Source organism: Schistocerca nitens, chromosome 1, assembly GCF_023898315.1.
Source record: "Schistocerca nitens isolate TAMUIC-IGC-003100 chromosome 1, iqSchNite1.1, whole genome shotgun sequence".
Classification (NCBI taxonomy): domain Eukaryota; kingdom Metazoa; phylum Arthropoda; class Insecta; order Orthoptera; family Acrididae; genus Schistocerca; species Schistocerca nitens.
The window spans coordinates 456,950,452-456,967,608 of NC_064614.1; the positions used below are offsets into that span (position 1 = coordinate 456,950,452).

The following is a 17,157-nucleotide window of genomic DNA, read 5'->3' on the forward strand; positions in this document are numbered from 1 at the left end:
TGGAAAATTGTACTGAAATGCAGGAGGATCTGCAACGAATTGACGCATGGTGCAGGGAATGGCAACTGAATCTCAATGTAGACAAGTGTAATGTGCTGCGAATACATAGAAAGATAGATCGCTTATCATTTAGCTACAAAATAGCAGGTCAGCAACTGGAAGCAATTAATTCCATAAATTATCTGGGAGTACGCATTAGGAGTGATTTAAAATGGAATGATCATATAAAGTCGATCGTCGGTAAAGCAGATGCCAGACTGAGATTCATTGGAAGAATCCTAAGGAAATACAATCCGAAAACAAAGGAAGTAGGTTACAGTACGCATGTTCGCCCACTGCTTGAATACTGCTCAGCAGTGTGGGATCCGTACCAGATAGGGTTGATAGTAGAGATATAGAGAAGATCCAACGGAGAGCAGTGCGCTTCGTTACAGGATCATTTAGTAATCGCGAAACCGTTGCGGAGATGATAGATAAACTCCAGTGGAAGATTCTGCAGGAGAGACGCTCAGTAGCTCGGCACGGGCTTTTGTTGAAGTTTCGAGAACATACCTTCACCGAAGAGCCAAGCAGTATATTGCTCCCTCCTACGTATATCTCGCGAAGAGACCGTGAGAATAAAATCAGAGAGATTAGAGCCCACACAGAAGCATACCGACAATCCTTCTTTCCACGAACAATACGAGACTGGAATAGAAGGGAGAACCGATAGAAGTACTCAAGGTACCCTCCGCCACACACCGTCAGGTGGCTTGCGGTGTATGGATGTAGATGTAGAGTGTAAACGTAGCGGCTGTCGACTGGCGCGTCCTGGATGTTCCCTTCCGTTTGTGGGGGTTGCGCGGTGACGGCGGTGCGGCATTGTTTCCGGGAGGCGTCAGCAGCTGTGGCGCTGGTGAGGCGGTCGACGGGCGGCGGGCGGCGGCTGGCGGCGGTATATAGGTGGGGGCGGGGTGCGGCATGCTGGCAGCCCGCGCTCGCGCTCAGACATGTGGCGGCTCCTGCTGGCGGCGGCGGTGGCTGCGGCGGCGGCGGCGGCGGCCGCGCGGGAGATACTCGTCTGGCGCGACGAGTTCGACACGCTGGACCCCGCCGTCTGGGACCACCTGGTGACCGGCTCGCGCGGCTACAACAGCGAGTTCCAGTACTACCGCAACAGCCGCCAGAACAGGTGCGACCCGGCGCCGCGCCGCGCCCGCCTTGTAGCGTAGCGGTACGAGTACTGGTTGCTGGCTTAAGGTGTACGAATGTTACCACAAATTCAGTTTCTGTGTCAGTTTCACGAGGTCCTTGTTCAACTAAATCATCGCTGTGAAAGAAGAAATTACACTAGACTGTTGTTAATCCGGCCATTACTTGCACATATGGGTGACATATTAGCAGAAGAGCCGGATTATTGAGAGTGTCTTACATTTAGTGTAAACACATAAGGATATACTTTAACTCTCGAGCGGGCGAGCCTACGTATAAAGTTTGCCAGTCGCAAGTTGTCTTGTTCCGTTCCATTGTTGTTTTACGATTCTGAGCCCATACCTATTCCTTCATTATCGCTCCAGCTAACACAGTCATAAGCTGTTCCCACGCAAGAAAATGACGCAGATTACGAGCTAGCAGCAGAATCCTATAAATAGGCACTTGTCTACGAGAGAATTAATAATCGAATAAGCGAATGTCTGGGATATGACGCAAATGCACTGTTTTTTTTTTCTTTATTGTGATTTCATTCCCCAGCCCCATATGTGCAGGGGAGGGCTGTCAGCGGCACAATTCGCCGCTCTTCAGCCGAGTGACATAACAACTTAAAATAAGAATAAAATGTTACATACATAAGGCGAAAAAAAAGGGGAACTGAAAACAGACCCTGGGAGAAAATGGAGGTAAAAATAGACTGACATGGAGACGTTCATGGAGGACAGTTAAAAAAGTCACCAGAAAGTTAAAAAACATAGTTGGTGATTCTTAAAACACAGAGAAGACACTGAATGGACATGCACGGGTTATGTACTGGTTAATGCTTAGGCTGTGTCATTACTGTGGGGTCATACTTGTACGCGGGAACAGAGTGATGTAACGAGATTTTATTTTGTTATTAAACAGTCCTTTAGTTCATTTAATGTACGTTTATTCTATCGTTGTTGAATGAAACTAAGAGTAAACTGTCATTTTGCACATACATGTTTACTTTGGTAACATAAGGACAGCTGTTCTTTACATGTGTACAAAGTACGCCGCGCGCCCTCTCCCGTTACGAAAGACAGCGCGTCAGGTCGAGGGTTAATTCAATAGATACATTGATTTTCATAGAAGACTTAGTCCTTGAGTTTGTACATAAACAGTATCAACAGTCAATATAAAACACGTCCCAATTTTTTTAATTGTCGCAATGTTGATAAGCGGCAGCAGCGTGCTTTATCGCACAACGGCTTTACACTCATTGCAACGGTACGTCATGTTTCTAATTGTTGCATAAAGTACTCCAGGAAGATGTCCGTAGCTTCAGCATCAGCAGCGTGAGATACCTTCGTTTTTTCTCCTCCTCTGTCCTCTTCTTCGTCACTTTCGTTATAACTTTCCTGCACGCTCTTGATTATCTCTTCGTCTATTAAAGTTTGGTCATAAATAGTTGCTCGTCCAACATTTTACGCAGCACCTACGGCTTTCTGCTAAGAACCTCAGTTGAACTTATGCCTAATTTCGAGTTTCTGCTTGAGGTCTAGTATAACATGTTTCCTTTTAGAAGCCGTGATACTGAATCGTAAAGAGAGCCACAATTTCAAATACGTATAGCACTGCTTAACATTGTAATTAACTAAAAACATCGTCGCACACGAGAATTCACTATTGTACGCGTCATTTCCGCTAGAGCGACTAGAGGCTGGATGTGAACCGGATTACTGAGAGGCCTGACTATTGACGGCCGGATTAGCGAGAGTTTAGTGCGTTTACTTAACAGGTAAGAGTGTTATTATTTCGATTGCCGTCAGGCTTGCTGGTCTGATAAGCTGGGTTCGCTAAAGCGAAGTGGCCACCGGTTCAGCGCACTGAGTTGGAATTTTGTTTTGAAACATCAGCGAATTTCAGTTACCATGCCGACTATTTTCGCAATATTCTAGTCTTTATTTAGGGGTCCTTTTTCCTTAGGAATTAAACTATAAGTATCCATGTTTGCTTGGACAATAAATATATTGTGAAGATTCCGCTTTGAGTAAAGCATAATTGGTTGTTTTTCTTTCTTCACCCATACATGTTTCGGTGATGTTGCAGCACCATATTTTTATTTTACCTAACGGAACATGTTTGAAGTTCACGTTCGTGTCCGTCTTCTGGAGTGCAACTGATATTTCAGTACAGTTCAGCATCTACTGTTGTATTTCTTAAGCAGTGGAACACCCCTAATTGCGGATACGTTTGTGAGAATTCTGACATTGTGGAAACTGCAACCATTTTGCTTAAGGCAGAATATTCAGATAGTATTTATTATTCTATTGTTTTCTTTGGTAGCGTCCATAATTGAGGAGATGTGACACAGAGTAGTGCACAAAGTAGTGAAGCAGCGAGTGGAAACATGGCAAAATTCTGCGAGAAACCATAGATAGTACAGGTCTGGTATGGTCAGTTAGCTGACGATGTCGAAAACAAAGAAAAAAGCATTTTTATTTTATTATTTCTGTATCAATGAAAACTCTTACCAGACAGCCTGAGAGTGATGTTCCGGCCACTTTTCAGTGCTCAAATACGAGGGGCGTTCAGAAAGTAAGCTCCGATCGGTCGCGAAATGGAAACGACTATGAAAATCCGCTAAAGCTTTGCACAGATGTGTTGGGTAGTGTCTCTAGTATAACCCCAGTTAGCATCACGTCTCTCTTCTCATTTCTGAGCTCGCAGTGAGTGTGTAAAGATGTCTAGAAAATAGTGTCTGCCGCCAAGTACGAGGGCCTGGTGAGAAATTTCGCCTGAAGCTATGGAGCTAACATTACATAACTGTCGTGCTGTTTCTTCTTCAAGACAATTCTCAGCCGCATTCTGCAGGGGCAATGAAGATGCTCCTGCATCGTTTTCAAATGGAAATGTGAGATTACCCACAATACAGTCCGCAATTGTCTCCCCCTGAGTTTCATCTCTGGTCACATGAACCGCTGTCTTTGAAGACAACATTTTGACACAGACAACGAGGTGTAGGCCAGCGTGGAGAATTGGCGGAAAGCACTGGCGGCTGCCTTCTATGATGAGGCTATTGAAAAGTTGGTACAACGCTATGACAAAAGTCTAAGTCAGAACGGCGACTACGTAGAGAAGTAGCTGAAAGGTGTAGCTAATTGTTACAAGTAAAACATTTCTGATGTTCACTGTGGTTTCAATTTGGCAATCAATCGGAGCTTACTTTCTGAACAGGCCTCGTAGTATATTTATACAAATTTACTCTGCAGTTTAGTGCCCTGAATCGACAACTGATGGTTGGTATACTGTCCGGTATGATAATGACAAAGCAGCAACAGTTACTACTTCCTGCTGAAGTTGACTCTTTTTGGAGACGTGATCACAAAACTCATGCATGTTCCACGTCAAGCTTGTGGGACGTATGCACCACCTTTTACAGAAAATCTAATCCAAAAATAAAAAAGTACTTTTTTGACAGCACCTCTTATTGAAACCTTATTTCTGCTGGAAAGTTGTTTGGATGGTTCTTTTTCGGGGAACAGGACAATTAGGGAAACTGGAACTCTTACTACATGATATCTGATTACAAGTCGTAAGTTAACATTGTCTGCTGGATGTGGATTCGAACCTGAATCTTTGAATTTCTCTGCCAGTGATACACCAGTTAGACATTTTTTCGAGAAAAGCTGGTGGATTCAGTGACAATTTGAAGCTTCGAGTTGTGAGTGAGTCGCAGCTGAATGGTGCAGTTAGCAGTGCAGTATATGCTAAAGGCGGAAGCCAGGTTCTCTCCTCCTATACAATCAACGCAGCATTATGTTCGGCTCAGAGTAAAAGAATGCAGGTAAAGACATTTATTTGAAACTCGCTAACCGACGTATCGATTTGGATCAAAAGCACAGACACCTCGTAACATAAGCTGGCTTTGATCAGTAACCATGAAACTAATTAGGCTTTAAAACATCCGTTCTCCAGTTTAGGATTCGTTTTCTTATCTGGTATTTTATAGACGACTCACTGCGTTTCAGTGATTAGTCACCGGTACTGTCGTGTGTCCGTTAGTTCTTTAACCACATTTTCTTTTCAAAAAGAACAGGATGTGCAGGCAGAATTTCTTAGACGCAGTAAATGAATTTTATCCGCTTTATGTATTTACGAAATACCCGAAGTGAACCTGTTACCAGAGCTTAGGAACAAGAGTGCGGTTTTTCCTGTGGAACAGATGACAGTTCTACGTCTCATGTAGCTTCAGAAATTTGATAATTCATCCATCAGCGTAATTTTCTGCGAGGACAATCCATCTAATTTCAAACGCTAATAAAGAGCAATAATCCTCCACAAGAGGCATGTTCTCTCTCATCATTTGATGGTTACAATAATTTGTCTGTCAATTCCCCGGTTTTAATTATACATTAATTTTGATAGAAGCCTGCAAAAAAACTCTGCTTAGATACATGCATAGTCTGAAAAAAAGGTCAGGGCTGCTCGCGTTTGTGATGCCATATTAGTGATCTACTGTTTTTCGACCTCATAATGTGTCGTTACGGTGTGACATGTTTAAGTAGAAAAAAAAGCAATTGAATTGCAATGCCCGACGAGTAATTTACCACAGGCATGTTCTTGCGCTCCACCGGAAGTTAAAAGAACAGCACAGCTTCACGAAAAGTGGCATACAAAAATATTCAAAAAAGCTGAATGAACGAACGCAGGTGCGTGTGGAGTGTATACTTTCTCATCACCTAGAAAGAAAGCATTGATTACGTAAAAAGAGAGCAATAAGAATATTATGTGGTGTTCACCCACTTTCATCTTGTGAAGAAGTCAGGCCTTCTAATGCCCATACTTACAGCACTAGAAGAAAAATGACCTTTATCACCTATTGATAAAACTGTCAGTGGCTCAAAAAAGAGTTCGATACGCATCAACAAAAATGTTTGATCATTTGCCGAAGAACATAAAATGGCTGACAGGTAACAAAGCAAAATTTAAATGTCACCTAAAATCATTTCTTCTGGACATATCCTTCTGTTCGGTAGGGGAGCTTTTACTTAAAAACTGGTAGCCTGAAAAAAACCTAAATTTTAAATGTAGTTGCACGAGTAGGACTGAAAAATAATATGTTCAGTAATGTTAAACTAATCTTGCATACAGATCCCTAAAACTTATTCTTGCCACAACATTTCGATAAAAACGCCGGCCAAATGAAGCATGGAACGTGTAACTATCGTTTCCTTTGAGTTACTCCTCGCTCTCGTTTTTTGGTAGAGCGCAAAACCACGTCTGTAGTAAACGGCTCGTCCACTGCCACTTCGCGGATTGATTTTGATGAAACCTGTCACAACGTAACGACTCATTTCCAGGTAGCAAAACAGTTCCACCGTAATACGTCACGGAAAATAGCTCCATTTCCATCATGCCTTGCATATAGACCACGTCTGTATTGCGCCTAAAGCTATGCTACACGTTTAGTTTAAGCGCTTTGTGGGTCATCGCGTTCTAACCCTTTGAGGCGCGTGAATGCTGGGAGCTGTGCGCACGGTAGCACGTAGGAGTGTGACAGCCGCAGCTGATCAACAGGTTCCCGATGTCGGTGTGTGCGCTCTTGTAGATCTGCGGCCAAGGCTGGCTGCGAGCAGAGTACAAGGTCGGCCGCAACGATCAGCTGATGAGGCAGAAACGTCCCTTCTGCGCTCCGCACGGAAGGACACGCCAAGCACAAAGCAATTAACAGCACTACCTTCATGAGCATCAGCTCTTTCAGGGCTCGCATACGTTTCTTTCGTAGTTCGCTTTCGCCACGCCATGGAACGGTGAAACAGATGGAATAGTGCTTAATTCCAGCAGGCAGTAAACAGTTCCTTCGAACACTGGAGACTTCTAGATCAATGTTTTAATACGTTATTTATCAAACTCAAAAACATAAGACTAACCACTTTACGTGTACCATAAGAGAGGCATAAGCGATATAGGACAATAGAAATGGCGTTGTCAATATCATTAAAAGCCTTCTGAGTGTACTATGATGTCGTTCTACAAAATTCTCAAAATCATGAAATTTTATAATATCTAACGTTCCAGGAGGGTAGCTGCGATCTTCCCAAGGAAATGTATACCATGTCAACACCGTAAAATACCAAAAATTTCAGCCGTGTTGCTGCGGTCTTCAAATGGTTCAAATGGCTCTGAGCACTATGGGACTTAATATCTGTGGTCATCACTCCCCTAGAACTTAGAACTACTGAAACCTAACTAACCTAAGGACATCACACACATCCATGCCCGAGGCAGGATTCGAACCTGCGACCGTAACAGTCGCGCGGTTCCGGACTGAGCGCCTAGAACCGCTAGACCACCGCGGCCGACACTCCGGTCTTCCTCAGTACGTAGATAAAATTTCAAAATATTAAAATTTTCCGACCTTTCGGACGATTTGCAGAGCCCATCGTCAAGGCGCAAATAAAATGCTAAAATACTAACGTTTTCAACGTTTCGGTCGTGTTTTTGCAGCCTTCATAAGGGCACAGATAAAACTCTAAAACAATAAAAATATCTTATGTTTCGGCTATATTGCAGTAAAGTTTCTCAGAACAGAGATAAAAGTTTAAAATTCTGAAATATCCTACCTTTCGACTGTGTTGCAGTGCTCTTCCTCCGGACGTAGTGGAAGCCTAAGTACTTTTAACAACAGACATTATGTTTAGTAAGAGTACGGATATACTATGTTCTGCTTTTACACAGGAAAATTGATGAATATTTCTTTGTTGAAAGATTCCTCACAGTGAAAAAAATGAAAATAAAATAAAATTAAATTAAATACAAAAGTAATGGACGTTTGATGAGAGTCGGGTTTTACAACCTTCATGTATCTACATCTACATTGATTCTCTGCGGTTTATATCCAAGTGCCTGACAGAGTTTTCACAGACCCACGTTCAGACATTTTTTCGACCCTTCCACCCTTGAATAGCATATGGGATAAATGAACATCTAAATGTTTCCGACCGAGCTCTGATTTATCTTATTTTACTACGATTGTTATTTCTCCCTATGTGTCTATAGGTAGGAGCCAAAAAAATTCGTATTTCACTTTCGGAAGATATTGTTAGTGACTGAAATTTTGTGGAAAGATCCTGCTGCAACGAAAAACGCCTTTGTCTTAATGACTGCCACTCCAGATCGCGTATCATATCTGCGACACTCTCTTCTATTCCACGATAATACAAAACGAGCTGCCCTTCTTGAACTTTTTCGATGTCCTCCGTCAGTCCCACCTGCTGCGGATCACATACCGCATAGTAATACTCAGAAGTGGACGGACAAGCGTAGTATAAGCAGTCACTTTTGTAGTTCTATTGCATCTTCTAAGTGTTCTGCCAATAAAGCACAAGTGTTTGGTTCGCCTTCCACACAAAATTATCTGCGTGATGGTTCCAGCTTAAGTTGTAAGTAATTGTCATCCCTAGGCATTTTATCTAATCTCCAGCTTTAAATTTGCATCAGTCATCGTGTAACCAAAATTTAACAGATTATTTTAAGTCCTCATGTGGAGGAGCTCACACTTTTTGTTGTTCAGGGTCAGTTGCCCCTTTTCGCACCATGCATATCTTGTCTAAATTATTTCGTAATTTTTATTAAACTTCTGATCACTTTACTAGACGGTAAACCACAGCTTCGACTGGAAACACTCTAAGAGGTCTATGCACGTTGTCTTTCAAATCGCTTATATACGAGGGTTGACTGAACTAATGCCTCCACCTTCGTAACTCTTCAACAATTAGCAGCTTTGGTATGCGGCAGGTACTGGCTTGTTCCGTACCCTCTTCTCTACAGCTCCAGTTGGCGGGAAGCCTTAGCCTTGAACGGTTGTGTTGTTACAGTATTAAGTATGGAACCCTGCGCAGACGGTCTGTCAATGCGATTTAAGCAACGTGCAGTCATTGAATTCTTGACAGCAGAAGGTGTCACCCCAAAGGAGATTCATCAGAGAATGAAAGCAGTTTATGGTGACTGTGTTGATGGGAGTATTGTGCGTCGTTGGGCGAGTAAGTTTAAAGATGCTGAGGCGGGAACACATGACCTGCGTGACAAACAAAGAGTTGGACGTCCTTTGACGGCAACCACCGAGTTTCACAAGCAATATGTTGACAGATTGATTCAGGACGGCCGGCCGAAGTAGCCGTGCGGTTAAAGGCGCTGCAGTCTGGAACCGCAAGACCGCTACGGTCGCAGGTTCGAATCCTGCCTCGGGCATGGATGTTTGTGATGTCCTTAGGTTTGTTAGGTTTAACTAGTTCTAAGTTCTAGGGGACTAATGACCTCAGCAGTTGAGTCCCATAGTGCTCAGAGCCATTTTGATTCAGGACGATCGTCGTATCACTCAGAGAGAAATTGGAAGCACAATCGGCGTTTCATAAGAAATGGGTCGCATTATTGATTTGCTTGGCTATCGGAAGATCTGTGCACGATGGGTACCTCGGATGCTGAATCCTGAAATGAAAGCGCACAGACTTGCAATTTGCCAGGAATTCCTCTCGCGTTTCTCCAATCAATTGTGACAGGAGACGAAACGTGGGTACACCATTACGACGAGGAGATGAATCGTCAGTTTACGGAATATCGACACAAAGACTCGCCCCGGAAAAAGAAATTCAAGTCTCAGTCCTCAGCTAGAAAAATCATGGCCTCAGTGTTCTGGGACGCAGATGGTGTTATCCATGTTGATTTCTTTGATCATGGAACAACAATAAATTCAGAGCGTTACATCACAGCGCTGCGAACTCTGAAACGACAGCTAACAGGGATCCCAAAGGAAAAGGAAATGTTTACCTGCAGCATAACAATGCCTAATCACACACTTCACGTGCCACCACAGAAGAGCTTCAGAAACTGAATCTCACCACCGTAGGGCATGCTCCATATAGACCAGATTTAGCACCATCTGACCTCCATCTGTTCCCGATAATGAAAGACCATCTGCGGGGACATTATTATGTTTCTGATGAAGACGTTGAGAGGACTGTGAGACTGTGGTTGCGGAAACAGAGAGTCGACTTCTTCCGTGACGGCTTCAGAAAACTTGTTCATCGTTGCCAGAAATGTATCCAATTGGCCGTTGATTATGTGGAAAAGTGAATATTCGTAATTAAAGATCACATTGTAAGGATTATTTTTGCGTTTGATTTATTAAAATATTCCCATCCAAATCCAATTAACGAGGTTGGAGGGAATACTTTTCTTTCAACCCTTATAGATTCCTTACATTGCCCCCAGCGCTTGTTAGTAAATACTTATGAGTGACTTTAACATATTTTCTTCTACAATATATTTTTCTCTGCAGAGTGTCCGCGACGTTCCGGAGGGCCCGTTCTGTCCTTCCATCTTTTTCGGAAAGACTGCAAATTGACGAAGTAAGAAACACGATAATGGTTTATTGCACCGACAATCCGCGAAAACCCTCATTGTCTATTATGGCATCACGTAAATTTTATCCATAGCAAGCCAGCTAAGTTCTTGAATTATAAGGGATTGTTAATTTTATTTTTTGCTTCTGTTATGTTACGTATATTAAGCTGTTCCTTTTATGGTGGTTATCCTCACTGACAGCCACCTGTTTGCATTTCCATTACAACCACAATGCTGTCACTCGTATTCACGGGTCTTCACAGGACACACAGAACTGACAAGTAATCATGGTATAGCGATATACACGTACAGATGTCGGTAGTATAACATACACAAGATATAAAAGGGCAGTGCCATGCCGGAGCTGTAATTTGTACTCAAGAGATTCGTGTGAATAGGTTTCCGAGGCGATTGTGGCCGCACGACCGGAATTAACAGTCTTTGAACGCGAAATAGTAGTTGGATCTAAACGCATGGGACATTTGTTCCAAGGAAAGCCTTTCACTCTACTGTTTAGTTAGGTACTAAAGTTTGTGATAATGTGGTGGAGGAGGGAGGTGATATTAGACGGCAGGAGGGGAGGGAGTAATGGCGGCGGTACTAGCTAATGTCTGATTAGTCAGGGGTAATGGTGTAAGAAATGTTGGGAACCACTGATCTAGCTGATAACAGTCCATCACATAAAGTCATGTAACATTAAGAGCTCCTTAAAGAGTGTAGTTTTCCTGCTCAGTAACAAACAAATATAGTTACTGAGGCAGTAATATTTTACGACTGTATAATTTTTAATAGACTTTGGTGAATTCAGCCGTGAGCTAAGTACAGTTGACCGCTTACTTCAGGGGCAGAGAGACAGGTAACGCGGCCATTGCAAACCTAGGGGATGTGAGAGAAGTAATGTTCTGCTGTTTGTCTTCCGGTACTGTCAACTGACGGGCGTGCGCGACTCCCACCGACCAGGTGCTCTGGTGTAAATTTTGACATGGAAGTGTATTATAGAGATGGTCATCTTCAAATACGGTACTTGATTATGACAAGGAAAATTAAATTAATTACCTCCGTTGTGATACGACACAGTGGTCAAAAGAAAAATGACATTCGATACTACTGTGTACTAGAAGTTCGTATTTTAATTGTATTTTCAACTTTCAGCAGTCTCTTGGGCTTGTGATTATTCTTTAATTGCATTGACTGAAGAGAGGTTGTGATAGTAGTGATTGAAATTGAGGAGTCCCAGGTCGGTAGAGATATCTTGTTATTTCAGAGTAAACCTGCAATACAGAATTAAAACTTCTGTTTTGCTTCTTATTAGCGCCTGACTTTTCTTTTGGAAGATCTAAATTTGGCCTGGGCATTATGTATAGGAAAAATAAAATTTTAAGACTGATCTGAAATTAACCTGAATGACGTGTAACTTTCTACCAGTATAAAAATTGAAATTTTACTCCAAAAGGGCATAATTAGTGTACATTTTCACTTCCCTAGCACTCAGTAAGTACAGGTGTAAGATGTTACAATGCCTGCTGTGGTGTGCAACTGCTGCTTTGCGTAAAGTATTGGAAAAAATGGAAAACAGTGGTACAAACTTACTTCGGTTGGCACTAATGCATTTAAATGTAAATCCAGTTGCTGTCAGTAATCAATGATTCACTCAGACAACAAAAGAACACCTCGTCAGGCAATTACAGTACCACAACTTTGGGTTTGCTGAGGGTGGCAGCAACTTGCAAGAGAGAACAGTCGACACGAATTCCGAATGATGCTGACTTAAGAAACACATCAGGGAGGGGGGGGGGGGCTCCGTTGCCAATTTACTGTGCCCTTACTATAGCTAATGTACTGAGGACTCGTACTAATTTATATCGATTACCAGTTAATAGTGAGATCGGTATACATCCGGCGCGAGGTGACGCCCCACACCGTCCATACTGGCTCCTGAGCAAAAAAGTGTGACGACCGCTGGGCTAGAGGGTCCCCTGGAATTTGCGGTGGCTGTGACGGCGCCTTGCTCGAGCTTGGGCGGCCGCAGGTCCGTGAACCACCTTGGGACTCCAAGGACGCCTTTAGTCTGCGCCGCTGCTGCTGCTGCAGCAGCTGCTGCTAGTACAAGCAGGAAGTTTCGTCTGCCGCACTTACGTCTTTTTTTATGAAGCACGCAATCGCGCGAGTGTCACACAACATCCCAGCTGCAAATGCAAACAGGTCAGCGTAAGATACGTGGCAAGACATAAGCAAAAACTGTAAAATGTAATTATCAGACTAAGCTTTCGCTGCCGGAAACGTCACAGTTAATAAGATGTTTCGGGCTATTATCCAGTAGTCGAATTGATTTCACATTTAAACCCAACGTTTCGTCTTCATAGGAGGAGGATATTTTCAAGGGGGATCATAGCTTCTTCCACAGGCAGGCTCGCTACTGACTGCAGCAAAATTCCGTTTACGGGTGCTCCCGCACAGTGGGGTGACGTCACATGCTTTGAATACTGCGTAATTGGCTGTTGTCCATTGCCGTCGCCCGTTTTTGCTATAGAAGACTGGTGGAAGACTGGTACACATATTCTTCGGCACCGGGCTGCAAGTGTCATTCAAATTTCACTCCCTCTCCGTTCCTATTGAAACTCCTGCGGTGTTTTACAGTCTCCGTGGCCTTTCTGTGTAGCCTTTTATGGAATCCACCTATGGCTGCCAGTACTTGGGTCCTATCAAAATGAATGTGGAGGTCTCCTGACTACAAAGCACGTTCCGCAAACCGCTTGTTTGTCAGTCTCCTCCCCCCTTTTCTACAATTGCCCTTGTGCGCTTTCAGTCGTTTTTTTACCCGTTCTTTTTGTAGTTGTACCGTATATCTCCCCTCAACTACACGGAATACTATAAATTTCTGCTTTTCCCAACGGTTTATGAGCATCCTTGGCCAATTTTAGGCGATCCCTTATCTTCCGAATGGTTTTGTGGATTAAAGCATCTAGCGGTTCTAGGCGCTCAGTCCGGAACCGCGCGACTGCTACGGTCGCAGGTTCGAATCCTGCCTCGGGCATGGATGTGTGTGATGTCCTTAGGTTAGTTAGGTGTAACTAGTTCTAAGTTCTAGGGGACTAATGACCTCAGAAGTTGAGTCCCATAGTGCTCAGAGCCATTTGAACCATTTGATTAAAGCAATACAGCGTTTTCCCAAGATTTTTCCTATGAGGTCAGCAACGTCCTTAATGAAAGGCGGGAAAACTTGCGATTTCACAGGCGCTTGTCGTCTCTATGATTTTTGCTCGACGGTCTTAATACCATTTTTACCTCAGCGCATGAATAAGCATTCCTGAGGAATGCATTGGTGATACGTTCCAATTCCACGTCAGGCAGCTCTGGCTCGCAGATGTTCCTTGTTCTCTCCACCAATGTGCTTGTTATGGGTGGTGGTTCGACTCTTAGCATAGGTAATGGTGTAAGTGCGTTTGATAAACTGTGTGGCCTAAGCTACCATCTCTTTTCTTGGAAACTAGCACACCAAGAAAATTTAATCTTCTGCCTGCCTTGTCCTCCATGTCAAACTAAATCGTCGAAGTAATCCCTTCTGATGCTTGTGAAAACGACCTAGCTTCTCTCTGCCATGCCTCCACAAAACAAAAGTACCATCCACGTATGGGAACCAAATATTAGGTTTCTTCTTGGCAGTTCCCAGTAAATGTTTCTCGAAGAAAACAAAAAGAAAAAAAGTTAACAATCTCGGATAGCTCAAGAACTTGGCCGACTGGTTACAGATAAAATTTACAGGATGACATAATAGACAACGAGGGTCCTCGCGGTGTGTCAGTGCAATAAACTGTTGTGTTCCTTGCCGCGTCACTTTGCAGCGTATCCGCGAAGATGGAAGGAACGCGCCTTCCGAAATGTCGCGGACACACTCCGGAGAAAAATTTATTGTAGAAGAAATATGTTAAAGCTACTCATACATATTTACTAATAAGCTTCGAGGGGCAGCGTGGGGAAACTACATGAACGACTTGCGAGACAACGTGAAAAGCCCTTTTAGATAGTTTTCAGTTGGTGCTGTGGTTTACCGTCTAGTAAAGTCATCATAAGATCGATAAAGATTATACCACCGATGAATTTCAGAGTGTAAAGCTCGCTCCTCGTGGTGTGTGGGCTGTTTTAAAACTTCCTGGGAGATTAAATCGGTTAGCCGGCCCGAAATTCGATTCCCGGAGCCCTAGTCCCGCAAAATATGCAGAACTTCTGGTAGTTAGGAAGGTGGGAGAGAGGTACTCTCAGAAGCGAAGCTGTGAGGGCGGATCGTGACTCATGAGTTGGGAGCGGATAGCTCAGTCGGTAAGAACATTGCCGCGAAAGGTGAGGTTACGGGTTCGAGTCCCGATCCGGCACACAGTTTTAATCTACCAGGAAAACAGAGCTGAAACATACCAGCTATAGTTCGAACCGGTTTATTTGAATCCTCTGCGACTAGTGTCAACCGCACAAAAGGTCACTGTCTAGCAGAGACATGTGGCTTGTGACCGCCTGTACTGGACCACTAAGAACGTTGGGCGAATAGCAAAGAATTTGAGGAGCGATAAATTAGGAAAATATGTATTCGTTCCAACACATTTATTGTGATTCAAAACAAACATACATTAACTGCTTATTTTATCCATTTTGGTTAGAGAACACCGCAGCTGTTTTCGTAAATTACATTGTAGCTAATACTGCAACCAGCCACAAGTTTTTTGAAATGATTTTGTTGTGGCGTTACTACTTTCGGGCCTGAGCCCATCGTCAGATGACATCGTTGACTTCTTTGCAAGTTTTTCATTTGCATCCTAAAATATAACAAAGTTTTTGTGATTCAGTAGTTTCCAATTGCCTCATAAAACATAACAAAGTTCTTGTGATTGCATAGTTCTACAGTTACATGTGCGCTATGGATTGTACAGAGCATATATGAGTGTAAAACTATGCAATCACGAAATTAGTGCCGGCCGGTGTGGCCGAGCGGTTCTAGGCGCTAAAGTCTGGAACAGTGCGACCGCTATGGTCGCAGCTTCGAATCCTGCCTCGGGCATGGATGTGTGTGATGTACTTAGGTTAGTTAGGTTTAAGTAGTTCTAAGTTCTAAGGGACTGATGACCTCAGAAGTTAAGTCCCATGGTGCTCAGAGCCATTTTGAACGAAACTAGTAATGTTACAATAAAACCATTTTTAAAAACTTGTGACAGGTTGCAGTATTTCTTACAATGCAATATACTAATTAAACTGAAAACGTAGAAAGAACAGCAGCATTGAAAAATAAAAATAACGTTGAAATTCGATTGAAAAAACCCGTGAATACATTCAACATAATACGATTTTTTCCTTATTGGCCCTACTGTAATACGATCTAGATGCGTCCATTCTACAATACACCTTGATTAAAAGAGAAGGTGGCTTTGAAATTCAGTATTAAAGAATTATTACCAGGTACTTCCAACAATACTTTTCTCCTTTGGCCCTACTCCAACACAGTCTTGATGTGTCCAAGTTCTACATTTCATGCACTAAATTAGCCTATCTTTTCATGTTTCTAACACATCCAACAAATCAAGTGATTATGCCATTTATCGACACTGCCTTGGCAGAGAAGTCATTCTTCTGGTCGTGTTTTCTTTATTTTACTTACACAGTGACAAAGTCAGAACTGTACAGTCTGGAATCTTCCCCTTACGCCCATCCCTTTACGTGCCGGGGATATTTTCCGTGAATTTATGTGGGCTATAGACACTGTAGAGCCGCGTGGTTAGAGGCACCATGTCACTGATTACGCGGTCCCTCTCGCCGGAGGTTCGAGTCTTCGCTCGGGCATGGGTGTGTGTGTCGTTCTTAGCATAAGTTAGTTTAAGTGGTGTGTAAGTCTAAGGACCGATGACCTCAGCAGTTTGGTACCTTAGAATTCACACACATTTGAACATCTGACACTTTAGAACTCTGTTGTTGCCGAAGAGTGAGATAATTCCCAGTAGCGGTAGACGTTCCGTTGTATAACTGCCGCAGAAGTGTCTGCTGAAATCGATGTTGCTCGTGGTTCTTCGTTAATTTTTGCAGGAAGCCTTCTTCTGGGTGATAGGCTACATTCATTTCAATGCTTAAAACAACACGTTATAATTAAAAACCTAGTTTACTTAAACTATAGTAGAACTAGTTATGATCTGTGGCTGATTTTACGAAAATTACAAAAACGCACACTTTTTCTGCTTCAGTTACTTTGATAGCTTGGTAAAAATGAATAAATCTTTCACTCCACAACGGTACACGAACCTAGAAACTGTTATCCAGGTACGACCGACCCAGTCAGGTTCAGTTTTGACAGTACTTCTGTCCTACTTTCCACGCCTTGCGAAAGCTACCCTTCATACACTTCTGTACTAGCACTGCTGGAAAAGATGTTGCGAACAAACAATCCTGGCGGTTGTTTCCAGAATGGTGTGGCACACGGTATTTTATCCGCCATGAATTTCGCGCTACGGAATGAAAAAACCACTGTGGAAAAAACCTCCAGACTGTGGATTAGCCATTTTTCCCGCAATAACCTTTGTTGCTCAGAGTTCAAGTCCAACAAGGTATGCAGGAGACTTTCAG

General features: G+C 43.1%; 1 protein-coding gene across 1 annotated transcript in view; it reads left to right on the plus strand.

Moving 5' to 3' along the window:
• Positions 1-986: 986 nt before the first annotated feature.
• Positions 987-17,157, plus strand: part of LOC126251760 (beta-1,3-glucan-binding protein-like) — a 291,287-nt gene continuing 275,116 nt past the window's right edge. Inside the window, exon 1 of the mRNA XM_049952379.1 lies at positions 987-1,171. Coding sequence (XP_049808336.1) covers positions 990-1,171 — 182 coding nt within the window. The 5' untranslated portion in view covers positions 987-989. The remainder of the gene's footprint in view (positions 1,172-17,157) is intronic.